Source organism: Melozone crissalis, unplaced genomic scaffold (assembly GCF_028551555.1).
Source record: "Melozone crissalis strain CALT ecotype California unplaced genomic scaffold, PUWL_Pcris_2 ptg000027l_1, whole genome shotgun sequence".
In the NCBI taxonomy this organism is placed as follows: domain Eukaryota; kingdom Metazoa; phylum Chordata; class Aves; order Passeriformes; family Passerellidae; genus Melozone; species Melozone crissalis.
This window is the reverse complement of record NW_026535805.1, coordinates 87,406,302-87,430,275: the sequence shown is the minus strand read 5'-3', so window position 1 is coordinate 87,430,275 and position 23,974 is coordinate 87,406,302. Positions and strand designations below refer to the sequence as shown.

Sequence of the window (23,974 nt, the reverse complement as noted above, 5' to 3'; positions counted from 1 at the left end):
AATTGTCTAATGGTTACCATTCCTGTTACATTGATATCACAGTTTAGACATAGTTTCTTTGCACCATTAAAAAAAATAGAAAATTTTGTGCTGTCAGTTGCCAAGGAGTAAAACCAGCTATCTAAATGCTTTTAGGAATTGTCAGAAAAGGTTCTACGTCTTAGGATATTAATGAGGGGATATGGTTCTTTGTAAGTCAATTAGGTAGCTCAATTACGTGTTCTAAAATTGCCATTTTTCTTTGCCTCACTCTTCACTGGTTACTGTTGTGAATATTTCATTAATATGGATTTGCACAAGTCTGATGAAATTGAAGACTAAAGTGCAAAATACTGGTTCTATAGTTTAAGAGGAATATAAAACCCTGAACACTTTAAATTAATGGTCTCTGCTAAGCCTGTAGTTTCGAAGACATTGCCCTTCAGGCTCCCCAAATGACTTTTTATTTTATGACGAAAGAAATACTCTCATAAATTACAGATGGAAAAGACATCACATATTATAAAACTCTTACCTTACTTGCAAGTTTTATAATTCAGAAAGATAGTTCTCACTCCAAGAGATATGTACACACGTACATGCACAAGAGGATTTTGTGGAGGGAAAGATTGCAGATTAAGTCAGTCACAAAACTGATTCTTTTCTTAGGATTCCATTCTTAGGATGTTTCTGTTGAACCTTTATTCAAAGACAGTGGATTTTCCAAGAGGAGAATTGGCATCTCTGCCTGGGATACCAAAACAGTTGTACTTTCTCCTCTCGGCCGCTATGATGCTGCTGCTTATAACTGCATTTAGCTTACATGTTGGTGGGCAGCTCCTTTTTGCAACAGTGAGAAAGCTCTTACACAGCTTTCATTTTGGAATGAATAGCATTAGTATCACTCTGGAACACAGAGAATGTTTTCACCACCTGCTTAAAATTTTTCACTTTGTTTTGATCACTCATCATTAGTTGCTTAGACACTGACTGCTCAAAATATTGAAGAAATATTTGAAAAGAAGCATATAAGAGCTATTCCAAGGCTACTGGGTTTTTCATACTAAGAGAAAAACTCAAAACCTGAAAACAGAAAATATGAGGTTTTGACTTCTTTATAGCTAACGTTAAAATGTTTTTGTTTTGTTTTGATCCAATGAGGTAGGATACCTGTGGGTCATCTTCTACTACTCAATCCATCCAATGAATGTATTTATTTCATTGCATTTATTTTTCTCTTCTCTAATGTTAGTATCAGCTATATGGAAGGAAAAATATTTAAAATCTGTAAGTGTGTCAGTGTTTGAAAATATTATATTAGTTATTGTTTTCCCATGTGTGATTTTGATAAATAAGTACACTTTTTAAATATTTAAATGCTGCTATTTTTGTGTTGAAATCTAACTGTAGTAAATTAAATGCATATAGTTTGAATGCCTCAGTAAGCAGTAATAGTTATTCTGAAGTTAATTACAATGATTAATTTTTATTTTTATTTTTTTTAAAGAATGCTGATGAGTACACAGATCTGCCTGTGAGACACAATGAAGATCAGATGAACAGCGAACTGGCCAAACACCTTCCAATTGAAGTCAATCCCCATTCATTTGACAGTTCACACACAAAAACACACCTCTTGCTGCAAGCCCACTTCAGTCATGCCATGCTGCCTTGCCCAGATTATGCTACTGATACAAAGACGGTGCTGGACCAAGCAATCAGAATATGCCAGGTATCCTGATGCATTTCAGTATACATATATATATATATACATATAACATATATAAGCTTGTTGGCTTACTGTTTATTGTTAGTGTTCTCATATTTTGAATATAGAAGAATCTGGAGATTTCTTGCAATCTTGTGGAGAGCTGGTACCACAGGATATTATAGCACCTTGTTTAGGGAGGAACTGGATGCCCTAAATGGTTTCCTCTTTACAGAGCTGGAGGTGAACAAACTTAGAGTAAACAACAGTCGTGCTCTGACTGGGGGCATCTACTGCCATGTAATGGCCTCTGCTTTCTTTGCAACAGCTTTTTACCTCTGTATTGTGGAATGTTGTATGAGAATCATTCTGCCATGGCTGGGGTCCCTGCAGATTGTTACACTGACGCCCAAGAACTTCTCTCCCCAGGGTACTTCTACTTTTCTAGCACCCAAAAGCACTATAGCCACTCCCAAGCACAAATATAATGTGTTTTGAAATCTGATTCAGGATGAGATGCAGTGGTTTTTCCTAAGCTCATCTAGCTAGTGTAAAGACACATCTTCTATATCCCAATGATCACAGAGTCGAAGAGCATGTTTTTAAACGCAGATTTTAAACTCACCCTGGAGACTTGTGAGTTTTTACAGTTGTGAAAACTGCAGTTGTACTGCAGTTGCAGCCCACAGAAACTAAACCGACCATGGAGAGTACTGGCAACAAGCAATCACATGCACGGCTGCCATCTCAGAAGAATTTTAAAGCAGCAATTGGAGTTTGGGATAGAGGACAGCCATATCTGAAAAGCTCAGTTACAGTTACAGCAGGAAAGGAGAGCTCTAGCTGTCACAGGAAACAACTGACCCTCTCAGTCTCCCGGGAATAATTCTGCTCTTTAGCTAAACTGCACAAGGACTCATTCACAGGTTCTTGAAGATCAGGCAGCCTTCAACAAACTGCTGTTTTTATGTTTCTGAGTTTAATATCTGCAAAATAGAGCCGGTACTTCTTTCTTCCTACAGTTTTTGTTTGCTCAAATTTTAATATCCTCAGTGATCTGTTTGTCAACTATCAGAAGCTTTGCTCTTGTTTGAAGCCTGTTGGCAATACGGTAGCTGCAAACATCATTGTGTCAAGCCTGGCAGTTTGTAAAACTGCTCTATGAGAAACTATTAATCAGTGCTCTAGACAGAGAAAATACTGTATGCAGTTCAGTCCAGCAATTTGGGTAAGGCTCATCCTTACACTAATAAAAACAAGCTTAAAATACTAATATCAAATTAAGCAAAACTGAAATTAGGGAATGTAAGGAGCAATAACACCACAGATGTTACCACTACATAGTCCTAATCTTGGTAACCAGCAGTGCTTGGATGCTACTCTGTTTCAAGTATTTCAAATCAATAAAATTATGGTGCTGAAAATGTAGAAACAGCTATGCCATATATTCAGTTATTAACAGAGAAAAGCATCACTTGCTCAGGTTAAAAAATTCACCTTTGTTTCAAAGCAATCACATACTTCAAGTTCATTTAGATGTTTGTGAAGTAAGCACTAGGGAGTTAATTACATATTTGGGGCAAATTTAAATTAAATAAAATTTTCTGTAATTATTTTGTTCTGTTTTGCTAAGAAATGTATTTTCTTAATCCTGCTACTGCATCATATGTATTTCAGAAACAGTAGTCACTTAGAAAAAAAAAATCCAAAGTATTCAAGAGTTCCTTTAAACTGAAGTAGAGTTCAGAAAAATGCCATTCCATAATATGCCTTGGCACTCCAACCTTCAGTTAACTACTATATCATGTTATATACAGTCATCTTAAAAAAAAAAAGCAAAAAAAAAAAAAAAATACGAGCAGTTTTGTATTTTAAAGTTGGCACATGGTTTACATCTCTCAGGAGATTATTGGTTCCATCTTATTAGTCACGCTTTCCAACGGGAGGTTAAAGTTCCCAGAATCCAAGCAATAGACAGGGTTACACTTTCAATACCGGTTGTTACCTTTTTCCTTAGCACTGACCTGCTGATGAACTCTGGGTCAGCAGAGGTAGAAAAAAGAAATGTTAGTTATGAGGAGGGGAAGTGAAGCCTGGAAGGATCCCGTGATGAGCAGATTCAGCGGGTGCTGCTCTCTCTGTGAACACGCGCTCGCGCATCGTCAGACGTTAAACGCAGCAGTGAGGCGGGAATTGGTTTTTGAGTTACGTTGAATTTTTTTTTTTTACTTATAAATTATTTTAGTGTTGAGGTTGTATAGCTAGCCTTCAGATTGTGACCTGAACATAAACTGTTCTTTTTGCTGGTAGATACAGGAATATCAGGGGGGACTTTTCATATCAGCATTACTTTTCTATTACACGAAAGAAAGATGTTTCAAAGAGCTTTTATAGGTGGTTATACAGCAGGTCCCCTGCCGTGCAGATTTGCCATGATATGTAAGCAAGCCTCTTTCCACCACAGACTATTAAACTTCTCCAATTTTCTGTGGTGTCTTTTACCTGAATCAGCCTTCCCTCTCATGACTCCTTTCCTATCCACATCTTTCATTCTCTCTTTCATTCCTCCAACATCTTCTGGGTTTTTTCATTGCTTGCAACTTCAGGCTGAGTATTGTTACTGGTCCAGCAGAAAACCATGTTAACAGCATTACATAGGTAAATGTAGCTGCTGGATTCCAGGTAAGATTCCACTAAACTTTAATGAAAAAATTATGAACAACTCTTTTTCATGGATGTCTTAAAAGTTTTGGCTCTACATTAGAATTTTCTTGTTTCTAATTATGGCGAAATATTCAAGTCTTTAGCATTTAACAGAATTTGAGGACTTACAATGCTGGCTTAATAGGGGAATATAATTTTTAGCATAAAGAAAAAAGAAGTGTATTTTGTTACAGTTTTCCTATGGTTAGCCTTTGTTAGCTATAGGTGGAGTTCATTACAGCAAGATAAAATTTAGTATTTATATATCTAGGATGAAATGCAGAATTTTTTCATTTTATTGCAGAAATATGGGGAATAGCAGTATGTAGCCTTTTGGAATGTGAATGCCTATCTGCTCCCACTCCCACCTCTGTAATGAATGGCCACTGAGGCATTGACTAGGCTAAAGACCCCTTCTCTGCACTGAAAACCTCAAGTTAAAATCTAGTTTGTTATCAGTGACAGGCTCTCACAGATAAAGTGCAGGAGGTTCCCATGGCTCAAAAAAACTGCCTAAACTTCCTGTGTGACCTTGGCCAACTCATTTAATTTTTATTTACCTCAGATACCATTAGTGCAGTTACAATAGACAATATATTCTCTTCAAGCCTAGCACTCTCTGTTTTTTTTTTACTGAGAAAAGCTAGAGGTGTGATTAAGATTGTGCTGAACACTCCAGTAGCTTCTCAAAATCAAACATTTCTTCATTTCTTTCAGGAGAATGTACATTAAATAATAAAAATTCTAATGAAAATATTTTTCTAACATTTTTATAAGATATAATTATTATTGTAAAGACTATACTCCACCTTTTTTTCCTATCTTATTTAAGAATACATGAAACTAAATCTAATCTCTTTTTTTGCTTCCTTTGTCAGGCCTTATATTTTGTGACTGTGTATTCAGCGATCAGTTCTTATTCTGCTGTTCCGAGACTATTGCCTATATTTGCATTAATTGAAATGGATAATTGAGGCAGTAATACCGTCACTCTCAGATTCAACAGGGCAGTCTCTTCTCAGAAATAATGTGACAGTTGTTGGCTTTGCATTGGAATTGGCCACAAGCCTCCACTTGTACTATAATCGTTGATAAAATATTTTAAAATTGCCAGGAGTAGAACTGCCATGGAGCTCAGCCCTAACCTTTGAGAAGTGTTTACCTTTGGATGTGTTAAACACATCTCAGTAGGGTAGCTGGGCATTGAGAGAAGGTGGACATGGAAACAGATTCCAAACTGCAGAAGAAAGAGTACTTTGCATGGGAAGTGTGCCTATCCCTGTAACAAGGACCTTGCAATGCTATCACTAATACCCTGTCATTCCCCATCATGTTAGTTCTCTGCAGAATCTGATTTTGGCAGGAAAGAAAAATACTCTTTATGTTAAGCACTGTATTTCCTTAGCTAGATGGTGATGTGTATAATACTGCTTTACCCATTCTAAACCAGTTGAAGTTGTTTCTGGTCATTTGAACTGCAACTTTTGCTATAGTTCTTATGAGGATCATCTTTGTGGTACGTGTTCAGAGCTGTCAAATATTGCACAAATATGCTGCTCAATTCAGCTAAGAGCTGGCTTATGTACAAAATACTTACTGTACTAAACTGCAGCTGTGCTGGGTGGTGGTGGTGGCTCCTCAGAAGGAGAAGGAGAACACAAAAGTACTTCTGGCCATGCAAAGGCAAAGGAGCCCCTGTTGCCATTTTGAGACTCAAGGAAAGAAAATATCCTTTGTCTCTGCACTTCTCATCATCCCAAAATCTCCTCAGCTCATAACAGCCACTAAAACTATTTATTTTGAGAGCCAAGTCCCTTGGATCTTTTGTTTCTCTGCTTATGAGGAAGTGAAGAAGTTTTTAAAGGTCCTAAGAGTGGTTTGGGCTCATGTATTGCTTGTTGGTAGTGCAGGTGTGCCAACTGCTTGCTGGCAGGTGGTGGGAGTTAGAGAAAAAGCCTATTTTACAGCTGTGTAAGTAAGACTTGTCCAGAAGTGTCCAGGGAAGGAGCTTTTGTGTAATGGTTGCACTGGCAGCTATAAATAAATGGGCAGCTTCACTGAACGAAGGGAAGAGAATCAAATTAACTTGAGAATGCAGAGGATTACTCAGGAACAAGTGAAGAGCAGAGGCCACATCTCTTCAGCTGCTACACATATTCTTTGTGTATGCAGTAATATTCCAGTGATAGCACAATGTTTGCAATTTTACTTAAATACTGGCTGCTTTCATAGCTGTATGGCTATTATTGCACATTAGGAGTGTGGAAATAATAGAATAATAAAAAAATCTTGTCATGCTTTTACTGAGCAACGCTCACTTATAGATACTAAACATAAATAGATCACTTTGTAGGGAAAGTAGCTGGACATGATGGGCTGGAAATGCTTCCTGCTTGTGCTGTGTAGGTATATCTGTGGGAGAAGGGAGGGTTACCTTTGTGGTTCTGGAGCTTTGCTTGCTGTGGATAATCAGTGATGTGGTGAATGGAAGCACCTTGGTGACGGTTTAATGATGATTTGGTGCTGCTTGTGCCTCATCCCTCCCCCACCCATGACAAACCTTTTCCCAGTTGGGGCTGGAGGAAATGAGTAATGCTTAACCCATTTGTGTGATCAATTCACTTAAGCAGCTACTGTGAAATGTTAATCACAACTTTAATTTGTACTGCATTAGCATTTTGATTAACTTGTAGGCTTGCTAGCACACTTGAAGCACTTTTACTCATAGTTACAGCTCGGAAATGACTTTTTGATTAATTAAGTTTGTTAGACAGCAGCTGAGCTTCCTGAATGCTAACCTTAAGGGGCTAAAAGTTCAGGAGAAAGTTACTGGGAATAACTGTTGCTGTTGAAAAGGATTCTTGTGAATGTACTCAAAAAATTTTGATTATTGGCAAAATATTACATACCTACTTTGAAACTGACTCTAAACTGTAAAGAGAACAGATTTAATATGGGAAAGATGCTGTGTATCTTTCATGGTTTTGATAGATTTGTGTAATATTTGAAACAAGTGCTGACATTAAGACATTGTTTATGTTAGGAAATTGGGATTTATTGCAAAGTGATTCTTATCAAAAACATTTTTTCTTTTTACGGTTCGCTGGTATAGTAAAAAATATCAATTTATTAATTAGCAGTTTGAAAATAAATTTACTATTGGGACTCAATGAGTTCTGAGTGATGGGTTCTGCCCTACCAAGTTTACATTGCTGATATCACACTCTGTAGCTGCTTTTATTTCTGTAATACCATTAAAAGAAATCAGTAAGAACCCAAGGGTTGCACTCCACTAAATGTAGACAGTAAATGGTTTGTCCTTTCTACAGTTCTGAAAATACTAATAATGTTACTTTGGAGGCTAAAGGATGAATACAAGGATAGGAATCTTGTGAAGCAACTAGGAAGGTTGTAATTTGCATACATCAGTGAGACCTTTATGATGATGGGAGAATGAAGAATTAGTCTCTCATAGGGGGTAGCAGAGCATATGGAAGAGAAGACTGAATATGCTTGTAAAAGAAATGTGAAGAGATGTAGGATACAGAGAGAGGGCAGTATAAAAGGAGTGCCTCCTGAATAGGATTAATTACAACTTATTCACTATATCTCTGATGAAGTACAGGGGGGATGTTCTGTAGGCTGAAACCACGCAGCTGTGCAAGGGTGATTTAATTGACCTGAAAGAACTACCCCCTCTCCCCAGATTAAAACATTTCTAAAAAGTAATTTTGAACTAGACCTCTGAATTTCAAAGGTTCTGTAGATACCTGTTTTACTGACATATACATACCAAAGGTAGTGACCTTAAACTCTCTGTAATACTTCTTCAAATGAATTCCAACTTTTCAAGTCAGTTGCTATTTCTGAGCTATGTAATTGAAGCATCATCATCATCATTTATATAAAAACATGAAACTTAAAGTACATGGCATGCTTTAACATCTGAAAAAATATCTTACTTCTATTAGCAGAATATCAAGTCACACATGGATCATAATATAATCTTATGTATTGGAAGGTTTCCTACATTTGAAGCAAAATGTAGGAAAATAATTACAAAAAAATAATAACAAAGAAATTTGTTATTATTCTGAATTCATAGTTTTTAAAAAATATGTAAAATGCATACCCTTTTGTCTATTATCTATAAATATCTCACATAAATGCTGTAGTCTTAAACAGCTGTAAGTAGGCACAATTCTAGTAATTTTAATAGACCTGTGGATTTAAACTCCTACATGTAACTGAAATGTAGTCCTAGACTAAACTTCAAATTCATTAATAAAAGCACTAAAGAAAGTGTCATAAACTTTGAAGCTAAGACTAATCTTTTAAGAGTAGATAAATTTGAGCCATGTAACTCACCCTGAGTACATCTGAAGTTTTAGTCCCTATCCACAAAGTCATTTCCACCAATGGCATCACTGTAGGCACTCAGCTTCTAACTGAGTAGTCACAGGTGTAATTCTTCACTGAAATGGCATTTTTTACAGTTCTTTACCTTCCCTCTGTATCCAGAGCAGTTATCATTATAGCTTCATTGACACTTAGCTTAAATATAATTTATCCACAAAATATTAACATTTATGTTTACAGGATTTAAATCAAAATGCTTAATATATTCAGAGTTATAGGACAGGTGACTTCAAAAAGAAGAAGAAATTATTCTAAGCAGTATGCAGGCTCTGTTAATGAGATGCAAGCTCTATCACTTTTAACACTTCAATAGCTTATCTTAAAGGAAAAAGCTATTTAAGTCATTTGGGTAGATCAGAAATTCTGCTAGTTTTATTCTGGTCCCCTGCCACCTACCCAGACGTACAAGAGTGATCCAGAGTATCTGACTTTCAAATGAAGGATGTGAAACTAATACCAAAACCAGTGTTTATAAAAACTTTGTTAAAAAGTCTCTAGAAGAAAGAATTTAGCAATCAGGATTTTTTAGTAGCCTGAAAAATCTCCTAAATGAGTGGGAATGAGTGGGGGGGTATGTTCATTATGGAACAATTTAGCGTTCCAGTTTATTTTGAGCACATATAAAGAGTGCTTAATAACACCAGAGAAAAGCAATGTTTTGCTGTCAGTGAGAGTGCCACACACTCACCTCTTCCACATCCTGCCTCCATCTTTGCTTCCCCTCAAACTAGGGAGCTATAAACCATCATTTAAATTCCATCCATCAGTAATAACTTTGGCTAGAAAGAGACAGACTGTTAAATTTCAGCTTCATGTCAGACCAGAAAGGTACAGTTTGAGCAGTTTAAATCATTCCATACCTAAGGATAAGCAGCTGCTGCTCCTGAAAAACAGAAGATGAAAACCTGATTGTGGATGCTGATGGTGTTGTCTTAATGCACTCCTGGGATGATGACAGCAATAGCAAGATTTTGATACAAACATTTTGACACTCAATTCCGAATACCATCAGAATGAAAGGTTTTGCCATACCTGACAACATCAGTGAGCTGCTGATCACTGGCATTTTTGTGCTGCCCCAGCCATGGTTAATAGGTCGTTTCTTCCCACATTGGCACAAGCCAAGCTGGTTTTGATAGTAACAGTCAAAATGTAAACGAGGTGTCACTAATTGCTGTTACTACTTTGTAACTGTCCAAGTATGACATTGGGAAGGCTTAAGAGCTATTGCCTGAATCTTTCATGAAAACCCATCTCAGTGCAGGCATCTGCTTTTAATTCTCCTAAGTGCAGAAGGAGCCCCAAATAAGAGGATGGTAAACATATTTTCTATTATAAAAACCAATAATTCCCTTGACTCCATCTTTTTTCCCCCATTTATTCTACTTCAAGTTAAAAAGTGGTAGGCTTAGAGGGGTGGTTTTTGGTTTGGTTTTTTTTATTTAATTTGTTGGTTTACAAAAAAAGACATGGTTTTTTTTTCTGTAGTTAAAGTATCTTTACTGTTTCCTGTTTCACTTGTTGCACTCACTGTCTTCTTCTTTTAAATTTCTGTCTGTGATGAAATTATCCTGTATTGCTTTAAATTCTTAAGGCTAGAAAGGCTGGTAACCACTTTGTGCCATTTCCCAATTTAGAATAATACTCTTAATCTGTTCCAATCTTACCCACTCTAAGATATTTAGAATTTATTTACTATTTTGCAGAATAAGAGCTTAAAAAGCCATAAGTTTCTTTAAAATTATACTGGTTATACAACCAGCTAAACAGATAGCAACTAGATAAACCAGAGAAACTAAATATATTATTCATCAGATAATATAAATATTAAATACTTTAAAATTTTGTGGTTTGTATTATGTTATTTGTTTAGTTGCTTATATTTACATTCGGAGATAGGGGAATAACTCAATTTGTTACCTTGAGCATTTATAGGAATTTCAGTAACCATTTAAGTATCAAGCATCTCCGTGTTTTACACTTAGAGGAGAACAAAATGTGTGGAGGTTTCCAAGGCAGCAGATGAAACAAGCCAACTTTACCATTGTTCTGACTTTTTCACAATGTCACTGTCTTGGGTTTCACATCCAGATAGAGATGCTGTGAATAAATTCTATGGGTAAAGAAGCAGAAAATAAGGAGGAAAAGAGGATTTGCCGTGTGGATTCATTATAACAATGTGGAACACAGAGTCTCACACACACAGGCTTTCCTTACTCCCTACGGGATATCTGTCTGTAGGCCTCTATCAATTTCTAGGAGATTTTCTATGTGAAAGGATCCTCCAGTTAATTTCAAACTATAGCTTGTTTTAGATTTATCTTTCTCTTATATCTTCACTCTTCTTTTCCTCTTTTCAAACCTCTGTTTAAAAGGGGGGAGAGGGATAGATTTAAAAAAAAAAAAAAAAAAACCACACACCAAAACAATGCATACAGTGTTATGTGTGCATCTCCAGAAGCATTCTATGAAATACCACTGCTTCATGCTGACTAAAAATACAACTTGCTGTATTCTTCTTGTTGCTCATGGAAAATACAAGCTATTTGTTCGCTGATTCTTCTTCACATGCGTACAGCAGCATCATCGCTGGGGAATATGATGTTTCAGGCTGTCAGAATAGCAGAAAAGAACAAGAATCAGGTAGTGGAGAACAGGAGGCAGATACCAGACTGTCTCAGCAACACAGACTGCTCAGAAACACAGACTGTACTGTAAGGATAGTCTTCAATATGCTTTAAAATGTGAAATCGGGTAAAGAGCAACTCACCTTGTAGGTTTCAAAGACTGACTCCAGTCTGATGCTGAGAACAATTCCCTCCTTATGCAAGTAAATGTCATGTGAACCAACATATAAATCTGCAGGCCACAAAGCTTCTCCTTTCAAATGTGATTTCTAACATAATTTTATTTTCTATTTGGTGAAAACAATCCTACATGGAAATCACTTTGGCAAGCCAAGTGGAAACAGAGAATGGAAACCAGCAAGATTGTGCTGTGAGGTACTAGTTTTAGGGTCATTAGGAATGTTAGAGACTTTCAGGATGCTATGACTCTTCCTCCAAAAAATTAAATATTAAATCTAGATCTTTATTAGCTGAAAGGCCCTTTATCCACAATTCATGAGAAATGAGACAACATTTGGGCAATTCAGGGTAACACTTCAAATATTTTTCTAAGTGTCACTGATCTTATCACCCCGATCTGGGAAAAAAAACCTGTTGAAATTGCATTGTAAACTGCTAAAATAAACTGTGTGACTCGGCCAGGAGTGAAACTAACTTGTGTCTTTAACGTCAGTATTTCTCCAGAATCAGTGTAATTTAATTGAAATAGCTCTGCGTGTGTAAACAACTCCTTTGTTTAAAGAAGATTTCACTGTTTAGTTTGCCTTAAGTAAATGCTGCCTTTTGTTTGTCTGTAAAACATTTGATTAAATGTAAAGACTTACACAGACAGCTTCTCCTCATTACAGTAGTGGATGGAAAATAAGTTAAAATGGTGCAGGTATCTGCTGCCTAAGTAAGTATCAAACACTATCATTTGTGTTTACAAGAAAAACCCTTGGAAACATGTGAAGCCTAGTCATAAAATCAAACTGCAACCCTCCTAACACCAAGATGATATTTAAAAAGGTGTTGAAACTGTTCAGTATACCAGATTCAATATATCAGTGTTCCTTGCTTTCTTAAAAAATCTATTTTCTGGTATTTCAATCAAATATTAAATTCCCTCCATAGCGAACTACTGTTAAATATATGACTTTCTACTCCAATGTGAATTAGAGTGTTTTAATATGAGGACCCACACTTTATTGTGATCATGATGTTATTGAACAACAAAATAAGCAAGACAACTAATACATTGTAGCATTATTTTTTCACCTGCTGAAATGCTTTCATAAATCATAATTCATTCAATGTACTATAGACAGAGTGGAAAGTATGTTATTACATATCCAAATAGCTGCATTTACTATTTTAAAAAGCTGAAACCAAAAATTCATGTTTCATCCTTTTTCCCTTGGAAGAACTCTTAAATTCACTTTCAGACTAACCAAACAGAGTATAAGTCCAGTCAAGGAAAAAGCAAGCGGAACCATTTTTTCATGTCCATAGGGCCATTTGCAGTGCAAAATCCATACTGAATTAGCTTTAGATCTTTATACAAATAAGAGGTACACTGTTAGTAAACAGTGTACCTCTTATTTGTACTGCCAAAACACAGGAAATAGAAATGGAGCAGAAACTCATGAGGCATGGAAGGCAGGATGATTTTTAACACTTTGAAATTTGATGTATAGCTGCACAGAGGGTTTTTGTTTGCTTGTGTTTTCTGTGTAATTTGGGGAAGCTTTTCAGGATCAGGATCGAGATGCCAAAGAGACAGCCAAATATCCTTCATTCTCAAGACAGTCAACTGTTCACAGTGCAAAGGGTGAAATCCATTTTGTTTCAAATTGTTTTACACACCATAGGTAAAATATAAGCTATTTTTTAAGCTTTCTTCAAGATTTCAACTTATGTGTCTGTGTTGAACAAAACCTCTAATATGCTATTAAGCTAAATTTTAGTGCTTTTATCTAGTCCAATTCCAGGGGGGTTTTTAAGTACTTAGTTGAAATGGAAATAATAATTGCTACTGGTAAATGACATTAGTATTAATTTTTGAACAAATGTAAATATATCGGTATTGTTCTTAAATAGTTCAAGGATTTTTGAATAGTTATGTAATTCTGAGAAAGCTCTCATGTCAAAAAATAAATAAATACTGCAATTAATTGTAACCTTTTCTTTTACAGTAAATGTTGAGATTTTTTTTCCCTTCATTCTGAGCTGAGTTGTGCCAAAGAGCAGTTATTTGTAAGGAAAAGAGTCTACCTTCAGTTCTCACCCCCAAAACCATTGTGTAAATTACCTTTTTGAGAGTAAGAACTGATGACAATGATAGAGGAATTAATTCATCTTTTTCCAAGGTTAATTCCAAAAGTGCCTAACTGCCATCAATAGTGGTTGAAGTAAATTCTTACGTTAAGGCCTAGAAATCACTGTATGTTAAACATTAATCACATTGTATGAACCAGGTATGCAATTATATTTGCGGGGGGTTTTTTTATTATGTGTCTCCTTTGCTTAGGCAATGCTGGATGTAGCAGCACATCATGGCTGGCTGGTGACTGCTCTGAACATAACCAACCTGGTGCAGATGGTGGTTCAGGGTAGATGGATACATGACTCATCCCTGCTTACTTTGCCAAATGTAGAGCTCCAGCATCTTTATCTTTTTCGGTATGTAATTCTTTTAAGCATTAGCAGGTTTCCAATTTATTTCCACTTTCTGCTGCTGATGGTTTGAATGGCATTGTTGTGCCCGAGAATCTTCGTTAACAAATCAGAAGCAGAGCTCTGTCTTTCACAGTGATGCTTTCACAAATGGATTTTCTGTTTCTGTTTTCAATATTCATTGATTAATTAACCCCCACAGATTATTTTGAGAACCGTGATTCCAGACAAATTAACAAGAGACCACTGGAAGGGTTCCAAGTCCTAACAAATCTAACTCTGTATGTTAATTATCTCTTTATTTTAATCCATTATAAAACTACATTAGTATCCATCTTAACATCATAGATAATGCAAAGCTCTATAGATGCTTAGATGATGCAGTAATTAATGCTAACCAAAAATAAATGACCACCCTTTAAAAACAGAACACAGTATTGAGTTTTACCACCAAAACAACTGAGTACAAATGTTTGCTTTCCCTCCCTGGGCATATGTTTTGCTGTCTGTATCAGGAAATGGAGCCAAGGCCAAAGGAAGAGTGTGCATGGAGGTTACCAAGGACCTATTGAGTGTCTTCCCGAACTAATGGCTGCCTGCGAAGGAAAAGAGAATGTTTTTGCTTCCATTGTGGACAGTGAGTTGCCAGCAGCACACATTTCACAGGTAACACTTTCTCACTGTGACCATTATCATTGTGATTGGAAAGGAAGAGTAGTTGGGCAAAGAAATATTCTCTCTCCTTCAGTAAATACCATGTGATGTTCTGTATAAAAGTGCAACACATTCATTGCTCTAATTTCAGGGTACTGCTGGCTTTACAGAAGTTCTTCTCTGCCTGTTTTCTTAATATTATTCTCACTTATTCCCTGCTAAGCAGTAACAGACTCTAGTTTATGGATGATATTACCACATCTCTCTGCTCTAAAGATGCTTCTGTAGGTCATTCAATCTGCTGAGTGTTATCCACCTTTTCATAGCTCTGCACTAGGAATACATGCATTGCAAATGTCATCATAGCTGGCTTCTGAAGTGGTCTGTCAAACACCATTTTTCTGAGAATATTATTAGTAAAATATCTAGCACTCATTTTATGTTTGAAACAGAAAAAGAAGATGAAAATTTCATACTTCACAGGGGAGGGAAAAAAATACTGTTCCAAAATGTTGAGCTTTAGCAGCAGTCTTGTTTTCAAGGCATTTGCAGCAAAGGATAGCTATATTCCATAGCATTCATCACATTCTAAGCCTATTGATTTCAAATAAATGTAGGAAAGATGAAAACTTCAAAAACAATACTTTAAATGTTTTTTATTTGAATGTTTAAAAGGACAGTTTGACTGTTCAGCTTCAGTTAAACCTTTTACTGATATGCAAACAAGAAGAAAAGTACTTAAATGTCTGTAACAGACATCTGCATTTGTAACCAAATTAACATCAAAATTTTGAATTAAGAAAATGTATTGACATCAAAAAAAGGCTTCCTTTAACAACAGATTTCTAACATAATACACATTGATTTCAGTCCAACTTTCAGATGTGATAAAAAATTAGAACATTGTTATAATTAGTTCAGGGAGAACTCAGAAGTAAACTTACTTAATTTATTTGCATAAATTGCCATTCTGTTATCTTTAAAAGCAAATGCAAATTGGCTCTGTCTGATATGATGATGGTTATTTGGCTCAAAAGTGCTTCAATTTGCGTAGCAATCTGGTGTCGTCTCTGCAGTGAGGCGATCCCAGGTAACATACAAATCCTGAATTATTCCAGAAATTAGTATGTTTAAAGCATCAATTTAAGTGCTAATTGCAGTAGTAATGAGAAAAAGCAGTACTACTGTGAGATTTGCATCTACTGCCCCATCAGTATGCCTGGAACGGCTGCTGACTGGCAGAGGATTTGGCTGCTAATTAAATAATTGTATGCATGGCAGTGTTCTCGTCTGATTCAATAGATGAAGATTAATCCTCAGATAAATATGTTTGGCTGGTATTGAAATGTCTTAGCAGTTTCTTCAGAAATAGCTTGCGTGTATGTGGTGTGTACGTTCACACTGTGAGTGACTCTGTGCCTCTATATATCTATGTTTGTAAATACAGATGCATATAAGAGGGAAAAACATAATGTCTTCCCATCATGTGAGGAGAAACTTTCAGTTCCATGAGCTGGGAATGGCTGTATTGGGTACAGCGAAGCCATGACTGTGTTGTGCAGGGCATTACAAATGTGAAAGTTTTATACCAATATGTTATATTCCTTGCAGTATTTTTTTTTTTAAAAAAAAGTTTAAAACTATTGTAATACCTTGCAGAGAATTAAAATTCATATTGAGACTGCCTGTTGAGTGTCTTCACATGTAAAGTCTTTCAGTGCTCATGTAGAGAGGGGCCAACCAAGAGAAAAATTCTTCATCATCTATATTCTATGTTTTCTATAAAGAAAGAATATCAGACTAGAGAGTTTAAGCTTAGCCTTCTGGCACCAAACATGAACAGAGCCAAATAAAGTGGTAAATATGACACTAAATTGCCAAAACTATTCTTTTCCTGAAAAACCTTTTACTTCTCACTCAAAGTATATTGAACCCATACCTTAAAGCTAAAAATTACTAGCAAGACACTGGTAAAAACAGCTTAAGCTTTGCATAAATTTCAGGCAGATGGGAAAAGGAATAAGTTTTACATTTGGAAAGAAGAAAATGCCTTTTAAGCAGATTGGTAATTAATTTTTAAATAGCAGCTCTTGAAGCTGCTCATGGGTTTGGAATATTAGGCTAGGTCCTGGGGAGACAGATTATTGGCAAAAATACTAATGATGTTCCCAAAGGTTTGTGAAGAATTTTTCAATTGATTATAATTTGAATCTATGGGATTGGTAGATAAATGTATATTTATAGTATGTATGGGCATGTATTTATTGGATATGTTGATAGATTTAAAAGGAGGTGATATGTGCTTGTGTCTTCCTATACAGCAAAAAAACCCATCAAAATTGTCAAAAAATACCTAAGCCACATGGGAGCCTGAGTTTAATTTTACAGAATTTAATATTATAATTCCAAACCTCACTGAAAGTCAGGGGAGCTTTAAAAGCTGACAACCGAAATTCAAACTAGTTAGACTAACCCCACTCTTTGGTGAAAGCTCTATGTTTCAGTGATTCATTGTGAATCATATTTCTTTAACAAATCTCTTTCAGTTTCTAAGTCACTTAGGCATTAAGCATCTTTTAAAATATTGAGTTGATATTGATATTTTGAAAGAGAAAAAAGAAACTTCAAAATTGAAAATAAATAAATATTATCTCTACTTTAGTATAATCTACTTTTACTCTGGAAGTATCTGTGTTCCTGTAATCTTTTTTTCATTTTCACCTGCTACTACTTGACTTTTTTCCTTAGTGAGAAAAGCATTTCTTCATTTCTCCCACATTGCATGCATGATAAAAAGGCAGCCTGCTGTGCATATTCTATCAATGATCAAGCAGAACTAATTTTGCCTATAATTTTCAAATACACAAGACATGATAAATCAAGGAATCATAGAATCCTTTGGGTTGGTAAAGACCCTTAAGATCATCAAATACAACTGTCACTAGCCCTCATAGGATGACATTAAATCTGCTTTCTTACCTCATTAAAAAGTTACTGAGTTACTTTAGTTTGTTTGTGTTATGAAAACTGCATGATGACATGACAGCCTTTGACAAATAGATTGTGTTGGGATTGTATGGTATAAACCAGCCCAAATCATAATCTTCACCAGACTATGGTGAAGCTAACAGGTAACGCCACTAAAGGAGTTATTACATTATGATCTCTGCTGAAATTAAACTTTATTCTAACATATTTGTAACAGGTCTTGTCCTTTGAGATGCATAAAAGCTTTCAAGCTTTTATGTACTTTTGATACAAATGATATCTGAAGTACAACCAAAGAGGTGATTGCCAGGTAGGTTACTATCAGGGTGCCTGTCCTGATCTCAGCAGAAATACCCTGCTTACACACAGAGAGACACAATGGGTCTATAGAGTTCCTACCCTAAGTTTCTTCTTCAAAACCTTTACATTGAACATAAAATCATTTTCCAGAGATGTTCCTACTCAAGTTATCATTCTCTTTGATCTGCTGGAAGCAGGTTTAGTGGTCTTGTTATTATATGTATCAAAATCCTAGCAACAATTACTTAGTTAAGAATGTCAGCAGTATTTTTTTCACCTTCTTCAAAGTGCTGTCCTTTTTTCCCCATTTTCTTTCAGAGTTGGGAAAAAGAGAGATGTAATAATTCCTTAAAGTCCTACCTCTTCAGTTTCTGTTACAATTTTCTTGTCATTTCGCAGCTAAGACACCACTAAGAACATTGGTGCAATTCATCTGTGTCCCCTGCTTTTACACTGCAGTTCCTGAGCACTCACAGCTGGCCCTCCCCACCTTCTGCACTGAACAGACACAGCTGTTCATGCAGTACACAGAAGAGGAGAGAGAGAGAGAGAGAGAGAGAGATTAGTTTGTAGCTGAAGGCAGTTTTCTCATTTAGTTCAGCCAGGCTGTGGTAATGCAGCCATTTTAATCCAAATCAGCCTGTGCTGCAGCCGAAATGGGCAGTGCTGCCCTCCCCGTGCCGCTGTCACCTCCCCTGACCCAGCTCACCCACAGCTGCACAAACGCTGTGTCTGCCTCGGGCAAGGAGGTGGGAATGAGCATCTGGGGACAAGGGGAGGAGGAGGAATCCTATCAGCCCTCTCACTGACAGTCAAAGTGGCCCGTAGCCAAGTGACTGCATGAATGCTTGTGCCAGCAGGGGAGGAGGCTGGACCACTTCTTTCAGTGGCACTGAAGGCTCATGCTTATTCAGAGTTGCAGGATTAGAGAATATGTTGCCACAATCAGCTTTAAGCTGATCTAAGTTCATGCTGTCACCAAAATGATCAGCAAGCTGATCCATCTAGCTGCACAATCCCAGCATGGCAATGCCAACATGCCAGGGATGGAGACAGGCACAGTGAGAGAGAGAGACAGCACCACCTTTCCTAGGGCAGCACAACCTTAGGTCTGCTTTCCCTGGCTGCTGTATCCCTAATCATGCACTGGCATACACTATTATTGTCAGTATGACTCCATGTGCTATTATTGTCAGTATGACTCGTGGCAATGATGTCTGCAAAAAGAAAACTGAGCTTTCATTAGGCCTCTAGGCCTTCCAGCACAGAAAAAGTAATCAGACACATCGAGACAATCAGACACATCAGACACAATCTAAATGAAAATACATTTTGTTGCAACACTGCATGGTCAAACCCATACTTGAAAAATAAAATACGCTTTAGTCTCTTTCCAGATAAAACATTTCTGCTCCATGCTATTGCCCATGTAACTATGCTTACCCTCTTTGTTCCCACAAGTTCCCATTTTGGCATCTGATGGCTCTTTTCCAAGACCAATATTCTTATTTCCTTCTTCTCCTTCCCACCCTCTAGCTTTTCATATATGCTGATTCCTGTTCTTTTCTGGGGATGGAGGGGAAAGATGGCAGGGCAGAGGATGATTCTTGGTCTTTAGTTTTTTTTCTTCCAGCGCCATCCTCATCTATCTTTGTCAGTCATAGAAAGGCCACAAATCACTGCCTCCATTCCACAGCCAATACCATTTCTTTTTCCTAACAAATTTCATTGCATGAACGTGCTGATTTTCTTTTTTACTAAATGAAAGCCTACATTGCTCCTTTCCATTTTTGTCACAGCTTCTCAGAGCTACTTTTCCTTGTCTGATAGAGACCAAAATGAGAGAAACATAGGGCTGCATATTCAGGATGCCTTTTTAAGATTAAGAGTGTCATGTTGAGCTACACAGATTGTATCCTCTAACAACAGTTCTCTGCACAAGGATGAGAAAGTTGAGGACCTGTTGCAGTTCAAGGGAGACTGCAGAGACTTAAAATTCCTCAGGAAGTCTCTAAGAAGGAGAGTTCATGAGGACTGATGCAAGAAAACCTCAAAAAAAATAGGGATAACTTTGGATATGCAGTTGAACTTTTGGTTAATTATCTGAACTGATCCTCTGAACTCTCTGAGGTTTGCCTATTGCTAATTAGCACTGCAGTGACTTGTTCTTTATGGATTATGCTAAGGAAGTTTAATTTAAAACTTAATTATACTAGTTTTTAAGTGGCTTATGAGGAAAAAATACTTTAATCGGGAGCAGTAAGGAATTTTTTCTGTGTTCAGACATCAGTAATCTTAGCAAGGCATGTGTAACGTGCTTGAGGAGTTTCACATTTGTTTTATTTGCTAGGAAGAAAGTAGCATAAGAGGTTAATGAAAAGTATTTTATGCTTATGATTGAGAGTTGTACAATTATGTATATTCTAATACACAATAAAATAGTTATTATAGAATAAATATGTAAACTGCACATTGAATTGTTATTATTAGAGTGGCAATGATTGTATAGATTATCTCATAATCCATAGGGATCTGTTTTTTCTACAGGCTTGGAATTTTTTGTGCCGTTTGCCAATTCTGAACGTCAGTATGAGCATTAAGGGCAGTTGGGATGATGCAGTTCAGTCTCAGAATGAGGTACCTGTTCCTTCTTGGACAACAGACACACGAGATGACAAGAGATGGATCAAACTGCATGCTGATCAAGAGTATGTGCTCCAAATAAACCTGCACAGAACCCAGATGGGCTACCAGGTACACTTATTTATCATTTCCTTCCCTGCACAAGTGTCCAATAATTCATTTACATTGTCAATGATGCTTTATGCACTATAATAAGTTTCTTTATGGTTTAAGTATTATGTAAGTTATAAGCACTTTCTAAGCCTTTTCTGTATTCATACTGAAGAAAATGGTTTTTTTCAGGTTGCAAAGGGATAGTAAGTAGGCTTTTAAGGTAAAATCCTAGACCAAGCCAATGAAAAAAAATCAAACTAATTTATAAGTTTTCCAGTTATGTTCACAGGTGCTTCCGAACTGCATACAGACTCACACCTATGAATATGTTTCTATTTGTAACATGTCCTCAGGCCTTTACTGAGAATATTTGCCTTATATTTTACATTCGATGCTTTTTTGAACAGCTCCTAGAACAAATTCCATGTACAATTCTTTCCCAGTACATTTGAGTCCCAGCCCTTTGCCCATTTAAAGCACATCTCATTGCCCTCTGGGCTGGTCAGCTCGCTGGGCCCTCAGTAAATCTTGCTGTGCCAAGTCAGAAACTCCAGGAGCTGCACTGTTTTCCAGCTGCTCTGCCCCAGCAGCAATACCTGGCTGTACCTGTGTGTCAGATCTGAAGAGAGCTGGACCTACCTTCATGTCAGGCGCTGCTGACACTGGAGCTGTCACTCATTTATCCAGACCTTTCTCTCTCATTTGCTTGCCATGAATGACGTATGGACCGCCATGGTTATAATTTTGGAAATTAATTTCTCTAACATTTCAAATAATTAAGAATTATAATTACCAGCATTTTGGTAAGATGCAAAGAGACAAAGATAAAAGTAAAGAACAGTTTTAGGTGTTAGTTCTGAGACTCTTAAGACAATTCCATTTTAATAATAGTGGAGATACATGTGTGCTGTTGAAAATCCTGAAGTTATCTTACATTAGTTAAGAATTATATTTGAAAAGTAGTCTTGTTTCTCAAAAGACTTTTTTTCATTACTACAGCAGATTCACTGTAGTTACAAGGGGAAACTGTCTTATTTTAGGAAGAACAAAGGGCCAAAATTATCCATACATCATTCTTTTTGCTGTGCCAGTTACGGGCAGAGACTTTTCCTAAGCAGAGGCCATGGAAGTGAAAGGAGCAGAATCATTTCATGCAGTGATCACTTTTTTATAAACCTGTCCTAGAATTTGATCCCTCTTTTGTAAAAAACAGCTGGATCAAACTGTTCCTAAAGCTTCATTGGTGTGGTGGTGTTTCTGCTTCCATATAAATCTTCAGTAAAACCTTTCCCTCTAAAAACACGAAATGAATGTTGATTGAGTGTGCCTCATTCTGTCTTCAGCTTCCAGCAGTAAAGTCACTGTCTTAAAGAATCACTAAAATAATCTTTCCTTTTTCTATACCAAACTCAAATAAATGCTAAGTGTTGTTTTTGTCTTTATGTTAATCTTGAATAAAATGTATTAGCTTTATTTAAAGATGCTAGATTTACAATTCATGTTTCTGTGTTTGGAATATATTAGATAAAATTACAGAAAGGGAATAGTATTTCCATTGAAGTTTTAGTAGTTTACAAAATAAATAGAATAATATCTTCTATTCTGGATTTTTCTCTGTGAATTGCGATTTTTTATTTTACTTTTTAACCCTTCTTCTGGAAAGAAGTAACACTATTTTAGTCTGGCTAAATTATAGCCTTACCTAACAATTGACAGCAATATGGTTGTGAGGTGTTTCTCATTCAAGGAAAACTGTCATTTTGGAAAGGTGATTTCTAGTTTTCCTAAACTTTTTCTTCTCCTCAACAGGGAAAGCAGGACAGTAAAGCAATGGCTCCTCGATTCCCCAAAGTTAAGGATGAAGGATGGTTTTTGATATTGGGAGAAGTTGATAAAAAAGAACTCATCGCCCTGAAAAGAACAGGATATGTCAGAAATCGAAATACTGTTTCCGTTGCTTTTTATACTCCAGAAACTCCTGGAAAGTATGACAAACTCTCAAATTCTCCTAGTTATTATGTTTTCCAAGCAATTCAAGACCCAATTCCCAAACTAACAATGATGCTTTTACTTTTCAGGTGTATCTACACCCTGTATCTCATGAGCGACAGCTACCTTGGCATGGACCAACAGTACGACATTTACCTGAACATTGTACCAGCACAAGGCACCACGGAGGGGACTGAGGCCAGGAGCCACCTGGCCCTGAAGTAAGGCTCTCTGCACAGTCCACTCAGCCAAAAGAACTGGTCCTGCAACTAAGACATCTGGTCATTCTGGGACATCCAAAAATGCATCTGCCTTACTGGAACCAACCTCAAACCTCAAGACAACGGGGACACCGAAAGTGACTGCTGTATTAACTCTGATGACACCGAGTTAGCCACAGTGGCCTTACTCCTTTATGAAGATTTGTCTTTTCTTGTTTTATCTTGCTTCTCTCAGAAGTCAGATTGTTAGTTGAATTTTAAAACATCAAAATAAAAGACTGAACAGTACTGTAATTTGTGCAAATTCAGGGCTATCATCTTCATTTTGAAAAGTGTTATATAGCCTGTCTATTAATAGCATTTAAATAGTCAACTTTTTTAATTTATAGGGGAAAATACAAAATTTGATCTAACAGCTGCTGAAAATATTGATGGATGTGTTATATTTCATGTTTAATAAAAATATTCCCAGAATGTTTTGCACTGTATTTGTAGGTGTAAAATATGGGAAGATGTAGTTAAAAAATCCTTTTCATGCATAGTACATTTTGAAAATGATACTCTAAAGAAAAATGTCACAAATTTATATTAATTATATGAGCAGTAAATGTAGTTATAAGGGCAAGCTAAATCATAAAAAATATTTCCAGTATAGCAATGATGCAATTTATGTAGATAATTATTAAAGTTTACTCTTTACGTACATACATATGCACATATATTACATACTTGCAATTTCCTTACCGTTTTTTCTTGAATTTTGTAGGACTAAGGAATATAAAATTGGGTGTCCTGTTCTAGGGCTCAGTGCTAAAGTGGGTGACTAACTTCTGTAAATAAGGGGGCATGAGGCTCCAGTAAGGGGGGTTGCGACAGGAGGCATGATGAGCAATGAATGGTTCCGCTAAGCAAAAGAAATTTTAAGAGATGGCCAGCTCTGTGACAGTACCTGCAAGGCATAAATCTGAAGGCAGAAGGCAGCAGCATCTATCTTG

General features: G+C 36.5%; 1 protein-coding gene across 1 annotated transcript in view; it reads left to right on the top strand.

The window, feature by feature from the left end:
- ASCC3 (activating signal cointegrator 1 complex subunit 3) overlaps positions 1 to 23,551 on the top strand; it is a 251,047-nt gene extending 227,496 nt beyond the window's left edge. The window contains exons 37-42 of the mRNA XM_054279359.1: positions 1,487 to 1,711; positions 13,946 to 14,097; positions 14,607 to 14,757; positions 20,581 to 20,787; positions 22,579 to 22,754; positions 22,848 to 23,551. Coding sequence (XP_054135334.1) covers positions 1,487 to 1,711; positions 13,946 to 14,097; positions 14,607 to 14,757; positions 20,581 to 20,787; positions 22,579 to 22,754; positions 22,848 to 22,983 — 1,047 coding nt within the window. The 3' untranslated portion in view covers positions 22,984 to 23,551. The remainder of the gene's footprint in view (positions 1 to 1,486; positions 1,712 to 13,945; positions 14,098 to 14,606; positions 14,758 to 20,580; positions 20,788 to 22,578; positions 22,755 to 22,847) is intronic.
- The last annotated feature ends 423 nt before the right edge of the window (positions 23,552 to 23,974 follow it).